General features: G+C 42.9%; 1 protein-coding gene and 1 pseudogene across 2 annotated transcripts in view; both read left to right on the plus strand.

Moving 5' to 3' along the window:
• Window positions 1-685: 685 nt before the first annotated feature.
• galt (galactose-1-phosphate uridylyltransferase) overlaps window positions 686-21,715 on the plus strand; it is an 83,814-nt gene continuing 62,784 nt past the window's right edge. For both annotated transcript variants that reach the window (XM_072252370.1, XM_072252371.1), the window contains exon 1: window positions 686-924. In XM_072252370.1, coding sequence (XP_072108471.1) covers window positions 855-924 — 70 coding nt within the window. In that variant the 5' untranslated portion in view covers window positions 686-854. The remainder of the gene's footprint in view (window positions 925-21,715) is intronic.
• Window positions 13,602-15,932, plus strand: LOC140194815 (Y-box-binding protein 1-like; annotated as a pseudogene).

The following is a 21,715-nucleotide window of genomic DNA, read 5'->3' on the forward strand; positions in this document are numbered from 1 at the left end:
TTTTTATGATGGACTGAGCTGTGCCCATAATCTGCAATTTCTTGCAATCCTGGGCAGAGTCGTTCCCATACCAAGCTGTGACACGCTTACATATAGTATCAGTAAAGAAAAAAATCAGAACCAGGTTTATTATCACTAACATATGTTGTGAAATAGTTGTTTTTGCTGCAGCAGTACAGAGCAACACATAAAGATTACCATAAATTACAATTTAAAAAGTTATAAAACTAAATCGAGAACAAATGGCGAGGCAATGTTCATGGTCCATTCAGAAATCTGACGGCAGAGGGGAATAAACCGTTCATATAATGTTGAGTCTTTGGATTTAGGTATAGACTCTGAAGGGAAGTTGATATTCGTGATGGGGAGAGCTGCGTCCACAACTCTGCAAGTTCATGCCAGAGGAGCAGTTCCCATACCAAGCTACGATGCATCTGGATGGGATTTTCGGTAAAGAACGCACTATCGTAATGTTTATTTTAGGTTATTTATAGTGTAAATCAACCACTTGTTGATTTAAATTTATTTTAAATTTAATGTTTGTAATGTTGCTGCAAAACAAACTTACTTTCCTGATACTTATACCCTCGGTATCTGAAGAAAAGAAACAGGTGGAAGAAATCAGAGCTAAATCAGGAACATTCAGTCAAATCCTAGGGTTCGTTTACGGTTGGCCTGTCAGAAATCCTGGCACAGCGGAGTCCAAATAGCAAAAGCGGGAGATTAATTTAGTCTCATTGTTTTATAAGTGATGACATGTGTTATCTGCAATTAAAATAAGATGTTAAAAGTAAAGCGGTAAAAGTAAAGCTATGTATTGCCTTTAACCTCGCTGTGGAACTGAGGACTGGCTGATGGAAGGGAGTGAAAGAAACTCCAGCGTGGAACCAAAAGTCCCCGCAAAGCCGACTTTCGACCCCAGTGGTAATTTACATAAAGATTTACTAATTTTACTAGAAACGGTGAAGTTGGTCTAATTAATACTGAAACATCACTGCCTGATCTATTCATTTAGTGGCTGCTTGTCTTGTGTTAGATGCCATTTAATCTAATTCTATTCTGGCGGAAGTATGTTTCTGTTTATCGGATCATAATCTTCCTTTGCCCACTGTGTGCTATCCTTCAAAATCCCAATGTATATGTTTTGCTGGGCACGTTACTAAACGTACACATTGAATTTTGAAGTAAGGGGAAAAATTGGGGTCGAAAGAGGGTTTGTTTTAACATAATGAAACGGGGTAAGGATTGGGACAGAAGTCCAAAGTTAAACAGGTGAAATTCAGGCCAAATAAGAAGATTGAATCAAAGTTGAAAAAATATCTATGGTTAATAAAATTTAAAGTGACAGGGCTTTACGTTTGAATGTTAAAGCGCATTTATCTCCCATTTACTGTACAGCTTAGGCGGTTGGAATACTTTAGCTGTATGATTTGACAATTCAAATCAACCAAGAAATTTGAGGTTTATGAATGCATTTCAGTGGCGAGGCAGATACAGCAAATACATTCTGTGAACATCAGAGAATGATCTTGAGGTTTCTCTTTTGTGCATCTATGCTTTGTTCATTATTGGTTAATATTCTTGTTATCATTAGTTAACTCGGAATTAGATAAACTTAGGACTTTATTGGTTGGTTGCTGTCTGAAAAAGTTCTAATTTTCTTACCACACAACTTTTACTGGTTCAGTTTCTATTTAAAAAGAAAAACTAATTAAATACTAAATCACAGATAAGAATAAGAAGACCCCCTCCCTCCCCCACGAGCAAAAAAGCATCTCCTCCACCAGTAAAAATGATTCCTCCTTCTCCATTTATTTACCTTATCCACCCATTTGGCTTCACTTATCACCTTCTAGCTAGCCTCCTTCCTCTCCCTCTACCTTTTTATTCTGGCATCTTCCCCCTTCCATTTTAGTCGCGAAGAAGTGTCTGGGCCTGAGACGCTGACTATTTGTTCCTCTCAATTTATGCTTCTTCACCTGCTGAGTTCCTCTATCATTTTGTGTGTGTTGCCTTGGATTTCCGGCATCTGCAGAATTTCTCATGTTTGTGATTCACTTTCCCTGCCTAAAGATTGCCTTGTTGCTTGTGTTTAGTTTCTATTCTCTTTTGTTTTGTGGTCCCTAATGCCTTGTTATTTTGCGGTCTATTATTAAAATTATTGCTTACTGCTGCATCATCTCCTCTGCTGTTGGGCCAAGCTTCTGCTACAAAGTTCTAGTGATATCATTGGAGTATTCAGTTATTAGAACTTTCAGTTCTTTTCAGCAGTTAACTGTTGTAGATAACTATGTTTAGGACTTGAATGGGAAGCTGGAATGAAAATCTGCAGACTGTGGATAAGCAAGAACAGAATTGGGGATTATTGGACCATGAAAATAAGAATGTGGTTTTAAAATAGACGTACAGTCAAGAGAATCTGTGGATGCTGGAAATTGTCAGCAACGCACACAAAATGCTGGAGGAACTGAGCAAGTCAGGAAGCATCTATGGAAGGGAATAAACAACTGCCATTTTGGGCAGAAACAGTCCGGATGAAGGGTCTTGGCCCAATATGTCCACTACTGATTCTTTTCCACAGATGCTGCCTGAATTGCTGAGTTCCTCCAGCATTGTGAGTGTGTTGCTTAAACATAGACAAATTTTAGGTGTAATATGTCTGGCACCAGAGTGACATTGTAGGTATTTGTACATGCAGAAGTCTTCTGAACCTATATGTATGCTCTTTTCCACACTGTTTTTCATAATCTTGTATCATTTTCTCCAGGCATCCTTTCCCCTCTATTTTCTCCCCTAAATGCCCTCCTCCTTTTTGTATTTTCAATTCTACCCTGTCCATGTTCTAGCCATTGGCCTCTTCATTCTCTCCTGGGTGAGACTGCCTCACTTGCACGGTCCTCTTTTACTCAGTAAGGGACTGCCCAGGGATGATGTTATCCCTGCTTATCCAGCCAAGACTGTTCTCTAACTTTATCACATGAAACTTGGCGCTCACTTCTGCTCATTCCCATTCCGACATGTACTCTACTTCCGACTCTACTGCCATGATGAGGCCATTCTTGGGTTGGAGGAGCAACACTTTCTATTCTGTCAAATAGTATCCCGTCGTACAGTTAATTCTATAAAACACAATGCAATGGGAAAGAAGCAAGTCTGAAAAGAACCCTGATGTACAGAGGGGCCAGTACCTCATTTTCTATCTGGATTCCCACCAACCTGATGGCACGAACATTGATTTTTAAAACAACACACACAAAATGCTGGAGAAACTCAGCAGGCCAAGCACCATCTAAGGAAAAAGGTATAGTCAATGTTTCGGGCCAAGAATAGAGTATAGTCGATGTTTCTGTAAATGGTGCCTGGTCTGTTGAGTTCCTCCAGCAATTTATGTGTATTGATTGGATTTCCAGCATCTGCAGATCTTCTCTTGTTTATGATTGATTTAAAAAAAAAAAAAAAAAATTCTTTAATTTCTGCTCCCTCCCTTTTCACTCTTTTTCAATTTCCCTTCTAGCTCCTTTTCAACCCTTCCCTTCTCCTCACCAGCCAATCACCTCCTTCTGGTGCCCACTTCCTTCCCTTTCTCCCATGGTCTACTCTCCTCTCCTATCAGATTCATCCTTCTACTGCTTGTCACCTCCCAGCTTCTCACTTCATTACCCCTCCCACCCCACCTATCCATCTTCCCCATTACCTGGCTTCACTTATCACACGCCACCTTGTACTCATTCCCCTCTCCCCCCACACATTCTGGCTTCTTGCTGCTTCCTTTCCGGCCATGAGGATGGGCCTCAGCCCGAAGCATTGACTGTTTATTCCTGTGTTTAGGTGCTGCCCAACCTGCCGAGTTCCTCCAGCATTTGGTGTTTGTTTTTCTGGACTTCCAGTGTCTGCAGATTCTCTTGTGATTATGGTCTCACTGCTACTGCTGGGACAGAAAGAGATATTACATCCAATAACTCAGAGGCTTCCTTTGTCCAAAGCCTAAAGGTCCCAACATGCTTTCAGTTGGCCTGGCAGTTTAATTACCGAAGTTTATTATCGAAGTGTATATAAATTAAACAACCTTGAGATTTGTCTGTTTATAGGCAGTCACAAAACAAGAAACCCGAAAGAACCCGTTTTAAAAAGAGACTATAACTACCACTTAATGAGCAGACAGAGAAAAATGCAAATCATGCAAACGCTAAAAAGCAAGCAACAGCATTCGGAACAGATGTAAGTCCGTAGACATGAGGCCCAGAGCAGCTGGATCAGGCCCACAGCGTTCGGCCTCGGTTATTCACAAAGCGGGGCAAGTTGTCGCGAAGCTCGCAGCAGCTGGGGCAGGCCATGGCCTAAGTCTCGGTGTTGTGGAGAGCGGAGATGGAAGCTAACAATCCAGACGTATAAAATTCAAATCCAGCTGCAGCAGTTGTGGAATTTGAAAATCAGTGTTTCACCTGGAATTGTTAAAAAATAGAGCTACCATGTTATATATATAAAAAAAAATGCATCTGGCTCAAAAATGACCTTCAGAGGAGGAAATCTGCCATCTTTATCTGGTACAGGACGTCAGACTCACCAATGAGATGAAGGCAGGAAAGGCCTAGTGAGCCACTTACTTCAAGGACATTTAAGGGTGGACAATAAATGCTGGCAATACTGGGTTCCATTTTTATTTTAAACAGAACTGTCAATAAGCAGCTTCACTGCTTTTGGGAGAATCAGGCCTCTCCCAGAAACTCCCAACCCTGTGTTTCATTTGACACCTGCGCTCTCCCGGAGCGAGGCGAGCTCCTCACTGCCATTGCTTTTCCTTCCACCTCTCACTGATCTCAGCAGCCATTTCACGGGAGACCTCTGGCCTCCTTAGGACCGTTCCTACCCTGAACGCTTCCCCAGCGAGTAACTTTGCAGGAGGTCTGTTTGCCTGGTGTCACATTTATTATTGTCACATGTACCCAGGTGCAGTGAAAAACAAGCAACACACGCAAAATGCTGGTGGAATGCCGCAGGCCAGGCAGCATCCACAGGAAGAAGCACGGGTGACGTTTCAGGCTGAGACCCTTCGTCAGTGAAAAACTTTGTTTTGCATGCCATCAATACAGATCAGCTCCTCACGTCAGTACATCAAGCTAGTACAAGGGATAAAAAAACAACTGAACGCAGAACACAGTTACAGAGAATGGGTGTGCTGGCAGACAATAATTTGCAAGGCCATAACAAAGTAGATTGTGAGGTCAGAAGTCCACCTTATTGTACAAGAGGTCCTTTCAATTGTCTTATACTGGTGGGGTAGAAGTTGTGCTTGAGCCTGGTGATGTAAGTTTACAGGCTTTTCTATCTTCTACCTGTCGGGGGCGGGGGTGGGGGGAGTGATAATAGAGAATATCCGGAGTGGGAGGAGTCTTTGTTTATGTTGGCTGCTTAACCAAGGCAGTGTGACGTGTAGCAGAATCCATCAAGGGGAGGCTGGTGTCCTGTGTCCTCGTCTCTCTGCAGTTTCTTGTGATCCCATGCAGAGTAGCTGTCATATCAAGCCATGATGCATCTGGATAAGATGCTTTCCATGGTAGGTCACTTGGCCATTATTTAAGAACAGCTGCTTCACAATATGTCCCCTCCAGCAGTCTCTATTTGTGTTTCATCAGTCCTTGCCAATCCACTTCTTTTACATTTCTTATAGAAAAACATGAGAAACATGAGGTGGTGGGGTGGAGGTATACCTCTACCAAAGGAGGTGTGAGGTGCTCCTTCCCTCCGCTAGCCTGCAGGTCACCCTTGGCGGAAGTGAAGAACCTGTTTAGTGCCCCCCCCCCCCCCCCAATCAGGGTCACTTGTCGGATGGTCATATTAGTAGCTGGTGTATATCACAAGTCCTGGTTATGCAACCACTGACGCCAGGCTCAGACCAATCTCTGGCCAGATTTCCCCCGGGATCAATAAAGTATGACTATGACTATAGAAGAAAGCAATGGCAAACCACTTCTGTGAAAATTTGCCAAGAACAATCATGGTGATGGGACCGTGATTGTCTATGTCATATGACATGGCACATACCGAATGAAGATGATGAAATGTATAAAATTCTAAAGAGATTGGACAGGCTAAATGCAGGAAGATTGTTCCTGATGTTGGGGAAGTCCAGAATGAGGGGCCACAGTTTGAGGATAAAGGGGAAGCCTTTTAGGACCAAGATGAGGAAAAACTTCTTCACACAGAGAGTGGTCTATCTGTGGAATTCTCTGCCACAGGAAACAGTTGAGGCCAGTTCATTGGCTATATTTAAGAGGGAGTTAGATATGGCCCTTGTGGCTAAAGGGATCAGGGGGTATGGAGGGAAGGCTGGTGCAGGGTTCTGAGTTGGATGATCAGCCATGATCATACTGAATGGCGGTGCAGGCTCAAAGGGCCAAATGGCCTACTCCTGCACCTACTTTCTATGTTTCTATCAAAAGCCAACATGAATGGGATTGTAAGATTCAATTTTACTGCTTGTTTCCAGCAGGTATTTTTCTTTCTGTTACAGACCATTGGCTTTACTGCACTTCTGGTATTTTGCAGTTTTAAAGTTCAAAGTTTGAAGTACTGAACATTTATAATCAAAGTTAGTATGCAGTATACAACCGTGAAATTTGTCTTACCCATAGCGACGAAACAAAGAGAAACCATAGAACCAACCCACCCAGGGAAAAACATAAAACATCAAACTCCCCTCCCAAGGCAAAATATATCGTCAAATGGCACCAAGAAAACCGAGGAAATACAGCATATAAACACGCTATCAATAAGCATATTTCAGTAGAGTACTGTCTCTATGGTAATACTAGAAATATAACTGCCAATTTATATCTAAATGGCATTAGGAAAATAACCAGATAATAGTGTTTAAAAGTCAAGATTGAGAGATCACAAGTATTGGCCAAGGCTTCTGTGGATAATGTCTTTGATTTTCTCCAAATGATACCAGCAGAGTTTTATGACCACCTGAATAAACTGTAGGAGCTTGGATTTTTTTTAATATTCAAGTTTCTAGTGAGCTGATAAGCTCTGGCCTGGATGACCGCACCAGCTGATTCCTATTGCTGGTTTTCCTATGTGAATTGGTTCTTTTCCGAAATGCATCACTTTTTTTGCTTAATTATGTAAATTTTGGCCAGAATTTGCATACAGCTGAAGTGCAACTGTAGGGGAGAATGGAATTTTTGATGTTTCGGGTTGAATCCTGCACCCAGCATCTGCAGTTTCTTGCGTCTCCTTTAAGTCGCATGGACTTCAGAGTAACGGATAGTTCTCATGAGATGAGAATTGGTTAACAGTAGAATGAGTGGGAAGAAATGAGTCTTTCTCAGATTGCCAGTTAGTGGTTGGTAGGGTACCACCAGGATCAAAAGTTGGGATAGCACACACAAAATGCTGGAGGAACTCAGCAGGCCAGGCAGCATGTATGGAAAAGAGGACAGTCAAAGTTTCAGGCCGAGACCCTTCAGCAGGACTGACCTGAAATATCGACTGTACTCTTTACCAGAGATGTTGCCTGTTCTGCTGAGTTCCTCCAACATTTTGTGTGTGTTGCTGGGAAATCTGCAGATTTTCTCATTTGTCAAAGGTTGAGGTACAAGGTTTTCATGGTCCATCTCAATGATTTGGCTGAGGTGACCAAATGTCATCTCTCCAGGTTTGCTGATGATACTAGGGTGGATTAAGGAGGAGCATATAAGGAGGCTTCTAGACCATTATAGACAAGCTAAGTGAGTGGTGAGAAGAAGGCAGAGGAAAACTAATGTGGAAAATTTGAGGGCACCCACTTTGCTGTATAAAACAAAAATATTCCACTTGTCTAGCTGATGAGAGATGCAAAAATATTGATGTTCCGAGGGACCTATGTATACTACAACACAAGTCACTGAAAGCCAGCAAGCAATTAGGAATGCAGTCAATGTGTTGGTCTTTTATTGTGGGAGTATTTGATGCAGGAGTGAGGACATATTACAGCAATGTATATTGGACTTTAATGAGGTGGTGAGTGAGTGCAATGATGATTTTTGCCAGATTCTGAGTTGTGTCATAACAACAACCTCTTACTCAATGTCAGCAAGACCAGGGAGCTGATTATTGACATCAGGAGGAGGAAACCAAAGGTCCATGAGCCAGTCCTCATGGAGGATCTGAGGTGGAGAGGGTCAGCAACTTTAAATTCCTTGGTGTTATTAACTGTCCTGGGGCCAGCTCGGAAGTGCAATTACGAAGGAAGCACGGCAGAGCCTCTGCTTCCTTAGGAGCTTGTAAAGATTCAGCATAACATCTAAAACTTTGATAAACTTCTATATATGTGTAGTAGAGCGTATATTGACTGGCCCCATCACAGCCTGGTATGGAAATACCAATGCCCTTGGAAGGAAAATCCTACAAAAAGTAGTGGATACGGCCCAGTCTATCACGGGTAAAGCCGTTGCCATAGAGTCCGAGACCCCCACCACCCAGGACATGCTCTCTTCTCACTGCTGCCATCAGGAATAAGGCACAGGAGCCTCAAGACTCACACCACCAGGTTCAGGAGCAGTTACTACCCTTCAATCATTCGTCTTTGAACCAAAGGGGATACGTTTACTCAACTTTACTTGCTACATCACTTAAATGTTCCCACAACCTATGGCCTCACTTCCAAGGACACTTCATTTCATGTTCTGGATATTTATTGCTTATTTTTTTTATTATTATTTATTTTTGTTTATGCACACTGGTTGAACACCCAGTCAGTGTGGTGTCTCATTGATTCTATCATTATCAATATTCTGTTAATGATTTATTGAGTATGCCCACAGGAAACTGAATCTCAGGGTTGTATATGGTGACATATAGGTACTTTGATAATAAATCTACTTTGAACTTTGAGATATTTGGTTTGCTGTATGCTTAGAGATTGAATAGACCAAGTATTGAGCGTTAAGAAGAATAAAAGGTGAATTCAGTTGAATTTACAGAATTTTTATAGGGTATCTTAGCAGGTAGAATGTTTGCCCAACTGTGCCGAATAAGGATTCTCAGTCTTAGAATACAGGGAAGACCGTTTAAGACTGAAATGAGGAGAAATCTCTTCATTCAGAGGGTAGTAAATCTAAGGGATTTTTTGTCCTGGATTACAATAGAGGGTCAGTCAGAGTTGATGATAGATTTTGGGGAGGTGGAAATAGTACAGGAAAAAAGCCAAGGTAGAAACATGAACATCAGCAGTGGATAGGGCAGCATGCTCAAATGACCAGAACCTCATCCTAAACTGCTTTGGACCTTTGTATTATGCCAGCAGGTTGGGTAGGATCTGATCCTGGTGTTACAGATTTGCCTGTTTAGCTCTCACTGCCCGGTTCCTATTCACCTGTGGCTTAGTATTTTGTTCAGACATTCTGAGCCAGGATCCTATTTTCCCCGATCTCTAGCCGATCCAACAACTCCTTTTCTGTTATCTTCAAAAGCCCCTTTCTTCTCTTCCACCATGTTTTCTTTAATTTCTCTGTGTATGATCCTTTCTCTTCTATAATCTGTCAGTGATCTTTATCTTCCTATGTCTACTTCTGTATTGGACAAGACCATATTGCCTCCCTCATAGTGTTTTCATTTGATCCTGCTACCTTATAGCAACAGCCATAGCTTGTCCCTCCAACTCTTGGCGGTTTGTCTGCTCAGTGTGCCTGCTGATGGCTAATTTTGCTCATCAAATTCCCCTTCCAGCTATGTGACTGGGTTATCAATTGCTGTCTCATTCCTGTGTTTCACTGTATGTTTTTCATATTCTTGTGATAGGTGAACTTGAATCTTGATGCTTGAATTTTGAATCTTGACTATCCATTCATGTGAACTAGATTTTTTCCACCAACAAGGAGCCTCATCCCCCTTCTCCAACCTCATGATGTACTTCTGTCTGGCTTAATTCCTTCACGTTTGCTACGCAGCTTTCCCCCTTGAGAATTTAGCCCTGATCTCCTATTTCTTTTCACTTCCTTAATACATCTCAATTAAATCCTGACAGAATAGTATTGGATTCTATATCTACGTTTTGTGTCAACAGAGGTGAAAATAACTTAAATGCATCACATGTATTGCAAGCATATCTCCAGTCATTTTCCTACTGGTTTGCTTTGACTTTTGGATGGCTTTAACTCTACCTACTGTTAATGCCCAAACAGTAAAGACCAGTTTTTCTTTTGTGTAAACAATTTTACTTTCAATTTCTCAATTCAATACATGAGGGCCACCACCTTTTCGTCCCACAAATTTCCCCTTTTCCTCTGGCGTGCATGCGCATAATAGGGAAAGTGAGCATGCCTACTAAATACTTGTATAGTCCAAGTGAAGAGAACTCAACAATCTCCCAACCTTGTTTTATGTCTATATTTTTAAAAAATTAAATTAAAAAAATTTAAAGACAATTCAAATGTCCATTAGGATATGAGAATTAGTTCTAACTTTTGCTGTTAATACAATCCTTAAGGTACTAAGTGCCTTTAACAGCACAAGAGCTGGCACTCCCTTCTTTGTAAGACAGTCAGCTCATTGTTCCTATGTTGTTGACCATAGCACATAATGAATTTTCTGTGCTTGGACAAGTACTTCGATGCTGCTTATCTTTAGATGAAGCCTCTTCTCGAACTGACTTGGTGGATTTGATGGCATCAACCAAAGAGTAGTTGTCTGTAACACATGTTATTTATAGACTACTCTAGAAAAGCTCAGAAAAGAGTGTGGTCAGCATTGTCAATACCTTCAGACATTGCAAGGGTTCCTCCTGCCAGCGTACTCTGTACAACTCTTCGAATCCTTTTTTGATTGTCAATAGAGAGGCGAAAATCTTCCCTTTTCTCCCATCAGTCCAATAAAATGTCCCCCTTGAGTACCTCAATTGGGAAGATTTCCAAGTGAGGCATCTCTGAAGACAATGAGCCTCAGTGAGCTATCTTTTCCAAGCTGTTGAAACTTCAAGACTACTTTTCTGAGTGAATTATGCACACTATATTGTTTGCCTCTTAAAGTTTGTACTGTGGCATTTTTTTTGTGCTGGATGCCAAGTTGCAGGCATCAAACATGATGTCAGGTTGCTCTGCCTTGCCACCCATCGAATCTGACCTATCTTTGACCTGAGTTGTTCAGCTTCAGCTTCACTAAGGCTACGTCCACACTAGACGGATAAATCCGTGACCGAAGCTTTTTCTCTTCATTTTGACCCTCCATCACACTGAAACGGTGTTTTCCTTCCCCGAAAATGGAGCTTTTCTAAAACACTGTCCAGTGTGTGTAAATCTGAAAACGCCGGTTGGCTATTGTAGTGTGTACGGGGTGACCGGCTAGCTTTAAAAACACTGTCATGACATGCCGGAACAAATGGTGGTGGCAGTGCAGTATTTTACTGTTTTCTTGAACGCAGCCTCCAACACCACAACAACAATATCTGACAATAGATGTGTAACATCCTAATGTAACATTGTATGGAAATACAAGATAACACTGATACCGATATGTTTTATACATTTAACATGGTGCTTTATTAATGTATTGCTTGTGCAAACATTCAATAGGTGGAATTGTCATTTTTGCCCAGTAACTCGTTTTATTGCACATTAAATACAGCAAAATAATACACAAAGACATGGCAAAAGTAAAGGCAAACAAATGAGGTAACAGCAAATTTCACTTGTGCCCAGTAACAAGCCTTATTGCATTTAGTTGTAGCTGTTGTCCCTTCCATCGGTGAAGAGACTATGGGTATAGGAAATGTTTCTGGACAAATGCGCACCAAGTATATACCGTTTCCTCTTCGCTTGTTTTCTGTGTGTCCTGCGCATGCCCAGTAGGAGGAGATTCACTCAAAATCCGTTTTAATGTGGACGGAGGTATTTTCAAAAACGCCTAGTGTGGACACCTATAGTTTTGACGCGAAACCGGCATTTTCAAAATTATCCAGTCTAATGTGGACATAGCCTGAGGGGGCATCCCTTTTGTGTGGCACGTGAGGATTCCATGTGGATTGTCTGAAGATTCCTTATGTAGCTTTCTTGGTGCAGTTGTTCTGTTCTGTCAACAGTAAGGATGTCTATGTTCCTTGCACCCAATCTGAAAGGCTGACTTTAGCTAAGGTATCACTGTTGTAGCAAAGTTTTATGAGCCTCCCCATATGAAGTCATCTACAGAACAGGCAAGTACTCAAATCACATGACATCCTGAATCTTGCCAGTTAAAAAACAGCTGGATTCACTTGTGACATCTTTCCATCTGTTTTCAACATATTTCCTTGACCTTTTTATACGAGTAGAGCGATGCATCTGCTACACCATACATACACTTATTGAGCTTCCACAGTGTTCCTTCACTTCTGTCTTGTGACACCTCCATTCCCTGTAAGAATGTGAATTTTATGTCCATGCAGTGGGGTTGCCAATGCTTTTGACATATCACTGAGAGAAAGAGTCAGAGACTCTGATGCACATCTTGGTGAGTCTTTGAGTTCTTTTATGTTCAGTTCCTCAAAACCTCTGGCCACCAGGCATGCTTTTGGTGTAATTCCTCTTGGGGCCTCTTTCAAGGTGCACACTGATCTTGTAGACACTCTCTTTTGGTCAATCTCTGGCTTCCTCAAACACTCCATTATTCCTCCAACTTCTGATTTCGATCTGTTTTGCAGATTCAAATGACACCTCTTTAGTTACTAGGCCATCTTCATCTCGACATTTCTCAGATGGTCCAGCCTGATCTATACTTGATTCTATATGATGTCTGTCTACTCATGACATTTTGACTGGCCCTGCAGTGCCAGCGACTGTGATTGGTTCAAGGTAATTCAAGTTAAAACAACTTCTGTTTTTCCCAGTGGCTTTGCTTGCTCGTCCTAAGACTTCTGCTTTGTTTACAAATCTCACAGTTTGTCCTCTTTTAAGACTGAAACGTCCATGTTGTCTTTGCACTTATGATAATTTCTGTTCAGGCAAGTCTGAGTCTCCAGCTGCACTCTCTTCCATGCTGTCTGTGCCACTGCTGAACAGTTCTGTTGGGTCCTTAGCAGCACTCTCCTCATCCTTGTCTGTGCTATGTGACGCTGTACCGCCAAAGTGCTTTTCATTTTTGTTTTTATCATTCTCCATGGAGTTCTGATGGTCTTCAGTGTGTGCTTTACGTAGTCTGGAATGATGCACTCTCATGTATGTACCTCCATGTCTCATGAATACAACTCCATCCAGACCAATGATAACTCCAGGACCTTTCCGTTCTGTACGGTCTGCCCTTTTGTAATACACTTTGTCCCCCGTCTCATATTTCTCATCTGCAGGACAGTGCCGTGCCCTCAGTGCTCTTTGAACTCCCTTTGGACACTCAGCTTCAGTGAAAGCCTTCGTTGATACATCCAGTACTGAATTATGTTTCCCAACCCATTCACTCCTTGTAGGGCCCTCTAGAGGAGATTGTCTGTCAGCCAGTACAGAGGGAAGGTTTGGATTCTGGCTAAACACCAATTGATATGGGCTATGGCAATGTACATTGCGCATGGTATTCTCCACAATAAGGACCCTGTCCAGAGCTGTGATCCAATCACAGCCATTGCTTTTCTTTACCTTCAGCGGTTTGATCGGGGCATGACTGTGCAAGTGCGTGGACGTCAGCCGGTGAGAAAAGTGAGAAGAGTTTAAAGGGAGATGATTATTTCTTCAGCGGTTTGATAGTGGTACGACTGCACAGTGAGAAGAGTTTAAAAGGACACACCTTATAAAACGGGCATCAGAGGAGCGAGCGACAGAGTAGAGGGAGACAGAGTAAGAAGGCTTTGGCTCAACAGGGCTTCAGCGGTAACGGGTTGAGCTGAGGTGGGTTGCCTGTGTAGAATACAGACAGGAAGAATGTGTGTGAGGCCGGTGTCCTGTGCTTGGTGTCAGGTGTGTCGAGCTGCAGCTCCTTAGGGACCGTGTTAGGGAACTGGAGATGCAGCTCGATGACCTGTTGTCTGGTCAGGAAAAGTGAGAAGGTGATAGGAGGGAGCTATAGGCAGGTAGTCACACGGGAGCCTGGGGAGACAGGTAAGTGGGTATCAGTCCGGAGAGGGAAAGGCAGGAGTCAGAGGCTAGAGTGCACCCCTGGGACTGTACCCCTTGACAATAAGTACTCCTGCTTGAGTACTGTTGGGGAGGACGGCCTACCTGGGGGAAGCAACAGTGGCTGCGCCTCTGGCACAGAGTCTGGCCCAGTGGCTCAGAAGGGTAGGGAAAGGATGAGGATGGCAGCAGTGATAGGGGACTCTATAGTTAGGGCGTCAGACAGGCGATTCTGATTGCATCCGTGCTATCCTGAAGTGGGAAGGAGAGCAGTCAGAGGTCGTGGTATATACTGGTACCAACAACATAGGCAGGAAAAGGGAAGAGGTCCTGAAAACAGACTACAGGGAGTTAGGAAGGAAGTTGAGAAGCAGGACCACAAAGGCAGTCATCTTGGGATAACTGCCTGTGCCACGTAACAGTGAGTATGGGAATAGAGGGAGGTGGAGGATAAATGCGTGGCTGAGGAATTGGAGCAACAGGCAGGGATTCAGATTTCTTGATCATTGGGACCTGTACTGTATAGCCTACTGTATAATATGGGATGTAGCCTTAACAGTGCTCTCTGTACACGACTACAAACGACTGTTTTCTCACATACCTCTGAAACGAACTAAACTACTGTTAAAGACTTACACAGGACAGAAAGTGCGTCCCAAAGGTAAAATTAAAGTGACAGTGACCTACAGGGACAAAACACAACAGCTGAACCTCTGTGTACTGGAAAATGGAGGACCACTGTTACTGGGTCGTGAATGGCTCAGGAAAATCCGGTTGGATTGGCACACCATCAAGGCACTAGATGTGTCAACAAAGGAGGGCAGCTTGGTGGGGAAGATGTCAGCAGCTCTCCTCTCACCCATTGTCGACTATTTCACCGACGAGGAGGAGCTAGACAGCGTTGGCAGGAAGACAGATATTGCCAATAAGCAGGATGATGAAGACTACCTGGAAGTAAAAGAGCAGATGTACCAGGAGAAATTGACATCTCTCAAAAGACAGCTACAGCAGTTACAGGAAGGCACTTTGCAGGAGTATCAGAAAAGGATGAAGAAACTAGATCAACAATGCAAGCAAGGAATATGAAATGCAGAGCTTTTTCTGCAACTGGAGACAGAAAAAGTAGAAAGGAATTATATTAGAGAGAAGAAAGAAGCGGAGAGAGCGCAGGAATCCCCACTTCAGACCGGCCCGAGCTGCAACCACCTCACGCAGCCTGTCAACACCAGGAGCGAGGCCAAGACGGAGCAGCAACAGCCAGACAAACCCAAATCCCCCGGGGGAAGAAAGTCATCGCAACAAAGGTTCTTGGAACAGAAAAGTGGTTCAACGTACAAAATGGATATGGATTCATCAACAAGAATGATACAAAGGAAGATGTGTTTGTACATCAGACTGCTATAAAAAAGAATAACCCACGGAAATACCTCTGCAGTATTGGACATGGTGAAACTGTGGAGTTCGACGTAGTGGAAGGCGAAAAGGGTGCCGAAGCAGCAAACGTAACTGGTCCTGGAGGAGTTCCAGTCCGATATGCCGCGGACAGAAATCGTTATCGTCGCTGCAACCCTCGCCGCCGTAATTACCAACAGAACATTGAAGGTGGAGAGAAAGGAGATGGAGCAGAGACAGCAACAGATGGAGAAATCTGAGATCAAAATCAGCAACATCGCCCTCCTTACAGAAGACAGTGTTATCCACCTTACTTTGTTCATCGTCGCTATGGTCGCCACCCACGATATAGCAACCAGCCTCGGAGAAATTACTGAGGGTGGTGAAATAATTGAAAACCAGGTTGCTGGGAAAGAAGGTAAACTTAACAGAGGACAAAATCAATTCCATTCAAACAGAACAGCTTTCGCGCAAGGTAAATCTTGAACCAATTTTTTTCCTCCATTGAGAATCATGCATTTAATCCTTTGCGAGAAAGTTTCTTTTGCATGTACATATTTTGGAATCCTCAGTCTATGTGTCTTGTTTTTCACAAAGAAACTGGGAAACAGCATCAAAACAGGCGAATTCTGGCAACAAATTGTAAGGTTTCTGTGGTTGTACAGTATTTTTGCACTTGTGCTGACTGTGCATCTGAAGGAATTCTTCTTGAGCCAGACAGACAGCACTGCAGGTAATCTTTAACATCAGCAAAACTGTACTTTAGCAGCAGCTTACAAAGATGGAACGAACAACAGGATATCAATCAACTGCTGCACTAAATGGTGAAAGATTACTGGTAAAGTACTGATCTTTCTGTGAGTCATGGGATTGCCCAACTTTTGAATAACTAGTAGAGACAGCAGATCACCAACCGCTTCTTTTGTTGGTGGCAAGTCACGTTTGAAGCAGGCCATGGAAACTCCCTATGCTCAGAGGTCAACTTTTCATGGCTTTTATATGGAAATCTGTATTAAAACAAACAAGTTTATTGATAGACATTACCCAGGGGGGCAGAGAAGACCCCCCCCCCCACAAAAAGACTTGAGTTATAATTATTATTATTACATTGTTACAATTTCATATGATTAAGTTACTAATTAAACAGTGGGTGGGCATTTGTATATTAAGGGTACAAGTACAGTAATTAGCGTAAAAAAAGTTGATATTTTTTAAATAAAAGGGGAGGAGTGTACCATATAGCCTACTGTATAATAGGGACTATTTTATGTCGTCGTAACACGTTATTGAGCATGCGCTATTGGGTGCGTATTGATCTGTATATATGTGTTCAGTTCGGGTTCCGTAAGTAAAAAGCCCCTGTTAACTTAGCTCCAGTCTCCAGCGTTTTTATTAATGATATTGTTGTGTAAATGGCCACATACACAACAGGACCTGTTGGGGCAGGAGTAACCTGTACAAAAAGGACGAGTTGCACTTGAATCCCAGGGGGACTAATATCCTGGCGGGGAGGTTTTCTAAGGCTATTGGGGAGAGTTGAAATTAGGATTGCTGGGGGTTGGGAACCAAACTGAAGAGACGGAGGAAGAGGCGGTTGGCTCACAAATACAAAAAGATGGTAGACAGTGTGAGAGGGAGGATAGGCAGGTGATCGAGAAAGGATGTGCTCAGACCAATAGTTTGAGGTGTGTCTATTTTAATGCAAGGAGTATTATGAACAAAGCGGATGAGCTTAGAGCATGGATCAGTACTTGGAGCTATGATGTTGTGGCCCTTACAGAGACTTGGATGGCTCAGGGGCAGGAATGGTTACTTCAAGTGCCAGGCTTTAGATGTTTCAAAAAGGACAGGGAGGGAGGCAAAAGAGTTGGGGTGGGGCACTGTTCATCAGAGATCGTGTCACAGCTGCAGAAAAGGAACAAGACATGGAGGGATTGTCTATGGAGTCTCTGTGGGTGGAAGTTAGGAACAGGAAGGAGTCAATAACTCTACTGGGTGTTTTTTATAGACCACCTGATAGTAACAGGGACATCGAGGAGCAGATAGGGAGACAGATTCTGGAAAGGTGTAATAATAACAGGGTTGTTGTGCTGGGAAATTTTGGCATGTCCCTAGAGCGAGGGGTTTAAATGGGATCGTGTTTGATAGGTGTGTTCAAGAACGTTTCCTGACACAATATGTAGATAAGCCTACAAGAGGAGATGCTGTACTTGATCTGGTATTGGGAAATAAACCTGGTCATTTTGGAGATAGTGATCACAATTCTGTCTCCTTTACCATAGCATTGGAGAGGGATAGGAATAGACAAGTTAGGAAGGGGTTTAATTGGAGTAAGGGGAAATATGAGGCAATCAGGCAAGAACTTGGAAGCATAAATTGGGAACAGATGATCTCAGGGAAATGTATGGAAGAAATGTGGCAGATGTTCAGGGGATATTTGCGTGGAGATCTGTATATGTACATTCCAATGAGACAGAAAGGATGGTAGGTGCTGGGAAGTAGGTACAGAGGAGATGTCGGGGGGTAATTTTTTTTACTCAGAGTGGTGAGTGCATGGAATGAGCTGCCGGCAATGGTGGTGGAGGCGGGTGCGATAGGGTCTTTGGAGATAGGTACATGGAGCTTAGAAAAATAGAGGGCTATGGATAACCCTAGTAATTTCTAAGGTAGGGATATGTTTGGCACAGCTTTGTGGGCTGAAGGGCCTGTATTGTGCTGTAGGTTTTCTATGTTTTTTGTTTCTATGGTACAGGAACTATGGTGTACAAAGGCTGTTGTAAATCTAGTCAAGAAGAAAAAAAGAGCGTATGAAAGGTTCAAAAAACTAGGTAATGATAGGGGTCTAGAAGATTATCAGGCTAGCAGGAAGGAGCTTAAAGTCATTAGGAGAGCCAGAAGGGGCCATGAGAAGGCCTTGGCGGACAGGATTAAGGAAAACCCCAAGCATTCTACAAGTATGTGAAGAGCAAGAGGATAAGGTGTGAGAGAATAGGACCAATCAAGTGTGACAGTGGAAAAGTGTGTATGGTACTGGAGGAGATAGCAGAGGTACTTAATGAGTACTTTGCTTCAGTATTCACTATGGAAACGGATCTTACAGCAGACTGAAAAGCTTAAGCATGTAGATATTAAGAAAGAGGATGTGCTGGAGCTTTTGGAAAGCATCAAGTTGGATAAGTCACCAGGACAGGATGAGATATACCTTGGGCTACTGTAGGAGGCAAGGCAAAAGATTGCTGAGCCTCTAGCAATGATCTTTGCATCATCAATGGGGATGAGAGAGGTTCCAGAAGATTGGAGGGTTGTGGATGTTGTTCCATTATTCAAGAAAGGGAGTAGAGATAGCCCAGGAAATTATAGACCAGTGAGTCTTATTTCAGTGGTTGGTAAGTTGATGGAGAAGATCCTGAGAGGCAGGATTTATGAACATTTGGAGAGGCATAATTTGATTAGGAGTAGTCAGCATGGCTTTGTGAAAGGCAGGTCATGCCTTACGAGCCGGATTGAATTTTTTGAGGATGTGACTAAATACATTGATGAAGATAAAGCAGTAGATGTAGTGCAAATGGATTTTAGCAAGGCATTTGATAAGGTACCCCATACAAGGTTTATTGAGAAAGTAAGGAGGCATGGGATCCAAGGGGACATTGCTTTGTGGATCCAGAACTGGTTTGCTCACAGAAGGCAAAGAGTGGTTGTAAACGGGTCATATTCTGCATGGAGGTCGGTGACCAATGGTGTGCCTCAGGGATCTGTTCTTGGATCCCAGCTGTTTGTGATTTTTATAAATGACCTGGATGAGGAAGTGAAGGGATGGGTTAGTAAATTTGCTGATGACACAGAGGTTGGAGTTGTTTTGGATAGTGTGGAGGGTTGTTAGAGGTTACAGTGGGACATTGATGGGATGCAAAACTGGGCTGAGAAGTGGCAGATGAAGTTCAACCCAGATAAGTGTGAGGTTGTTCATTTTGGTAGGTCAAATATGTTGACAGAATATACTATTAATGGAAAGACTCTTGGCAGTGTGGAGGATCAGAAGGATCTTGGGGTCCGAGTCCATAGGACGTTCAAAGCAGCTGCGCAGGTTGACTCTGTGGTGAAGAAGGCATACAGTGCATTGGCCTTCATCAATCGTGGATTGAGTTTAGGAGCCGAGAGGTAATGTTGCAGCTATATTGGACCCTGGTCAGACCCCACTTGGAGTACTGTGCTCAGTTCTGGTCACCTCACTACAGGAAGGATGTGGAAATCATAGAAAGGGTGCAGGGGAGATTTACAAGGATGTTGCCTGGATTGGGTAGCATGCCTGATGAGAATAGGTTGAGTGAACTCGTCTTTTTTTCCTTGGAGTGACAGAGGATGAGAGGTGAGCTGATAGAGGTGTATAAGATGATGAGAGGCATTGATCATGTGGATAGTCAGAGGCTTTTTCCCAGTGCTGAAGTGACTAGCACGAGAGGGCACAGTTTTAAGGTGCTTGGAAGTAGGTACAGGGGGGATGTCAGGGGTAGGTTTTTTACGCAGAGAGTGGTGAGTGTGTGAAATGGGCTGCTGGTGACAGTGGTGGAGGCAGATATGATAGGGTCTTTTAAGAGACTCCTGGATAGGTACATGCAGCTCAGAAAAATAGAGGGCTATGGGTAACGCTAGGTAATTTCTAAGGTAAGATGTTTGGCACAGCTTTGTAGGTCGAAGGCCCTGTATTGTGCTGTAGGTTTTCTGTTTCTATTATTTCAGTAAGTGTTTGATTGTGTCACTCCAGGATTGCATTCCTCCAAAGACTGTATGCCACTGTTGTCTTTGTTCCAATGTTAACCTTTTATTCATATAACCATATAACAATTACAGCACGGAAACAGGCCATCTCGGCCCTTCTAGGCCATCCCGAACTCTTACTCTCACCTAGTCCCACCGACCTGCACTCAGCCCATAACCCTCTATTCCTTTCCTGTCCATATATCTATCCAATTTAACTTTAAACGACAACATCGAACCTGCCTCAACCACTTCTGCTGGAAGCTCGTTCCACACAGCTACCACTCTCTGAGTAAAGAAGTTCCCCCTCATGATACCCCTAAAATTTTGTCCTCTAATTCTCAACCCATGTCCTCTTGTTTGAATCTTCCCCACTCTCAATGGAAAAAGCCTATCTACGTCAACTCTATCTATCCCCCTCATAATTTTAAACACCTCTATCAAGTCCCCCCTCAACCTTCTACACTCCAAAGAATAAAGACCTAACTTGTTCAACCTTTCTCTGTAACTTAGGAGATGAAACCCAGGCAACATTTTAGTAAACCTCCTCTGACTCTCTCAATTTTATTGACATCTTTCCTATAATTCGGTGACCAGAACTGTACACAATACTCCAAATTTGGCCTTACCAATGCCCTATTCAATTTCAACATTACATCCCAACTCCTATACTCAATGCTCTGATTAATAAAGGCCAGCATACCAAAAGCTTTCTTCACCACCCTATCCACCTGAGATTCCACTTCAGGGAACTATGCACCATTATTCCTAGATCCCTCTGTTCTACAGCATTCTGCAATGCCCTACCATTTACCATGCATGTCCTATTTTGATTAGTCCTACCAAAATGTAGCACCTCACATTTTTCAGCAGTAAACTGCATCTGCCATCTTTCAGTCCACTCTTCTAACTGGCCTAAATCTCTCTGCAAGCTTTGAAAACCTACCTCATCATCCACAACGCCACCTATCTTAGTATCATCTGCATACTTACTAATCTAATTTACCGCCCCATCATCCAGATCATTAATATATATGACAAACAAAATTGCACCCAGTACAGATCCCTGAGGCACACCGCTACACACCGTCCTCCAATCTGACACACAGTTATCCACCACTACTCTCTGGCGTCTCCCATCTATCCACTGCTGAATCCATTTTACTACTTCGATATTAATGCCTAACGATTGAACCTTCCTAACTAACCTTCCGTGTGGAACCTTGTCAAAGGCCTTACTGAAGTCCAGGTAGACAACATCCACCGCTTTACCCTCGTTAACTTTCTTAGTAACCTCATCAAAAAATTCAATAAGATTTGTCAAACATGACCTTCCATGCACAAATCCATGTTGACTGTTCCTAATCAGACTCTGTCTATCCAGATGATTATATATACCATCTCTAAGAATACTTTCCATCAATTTACCCACTACTGACGTCAAACTCTCAGGCCGATAATTGCCAGGTTTACTCTTAGAACCCTTTTTAAACAATGGAACTACATGAGCAATA

The sequence above is a fragment of the Mobula birostris genome, chromosome 3, assembly GCF_030028105.1.
Source record: "Mobula birostris isolate sMobBir1 chromosome 3, sMobBir1.hap1, whole genome shotgun sequence".
NCBI classification, from domain to species: Eukaryota; Metazoa; Chordata; class Chondrichthyes; order Myliobatiformes; family Myliobatidae; genus Mobula; species Mobula birostris.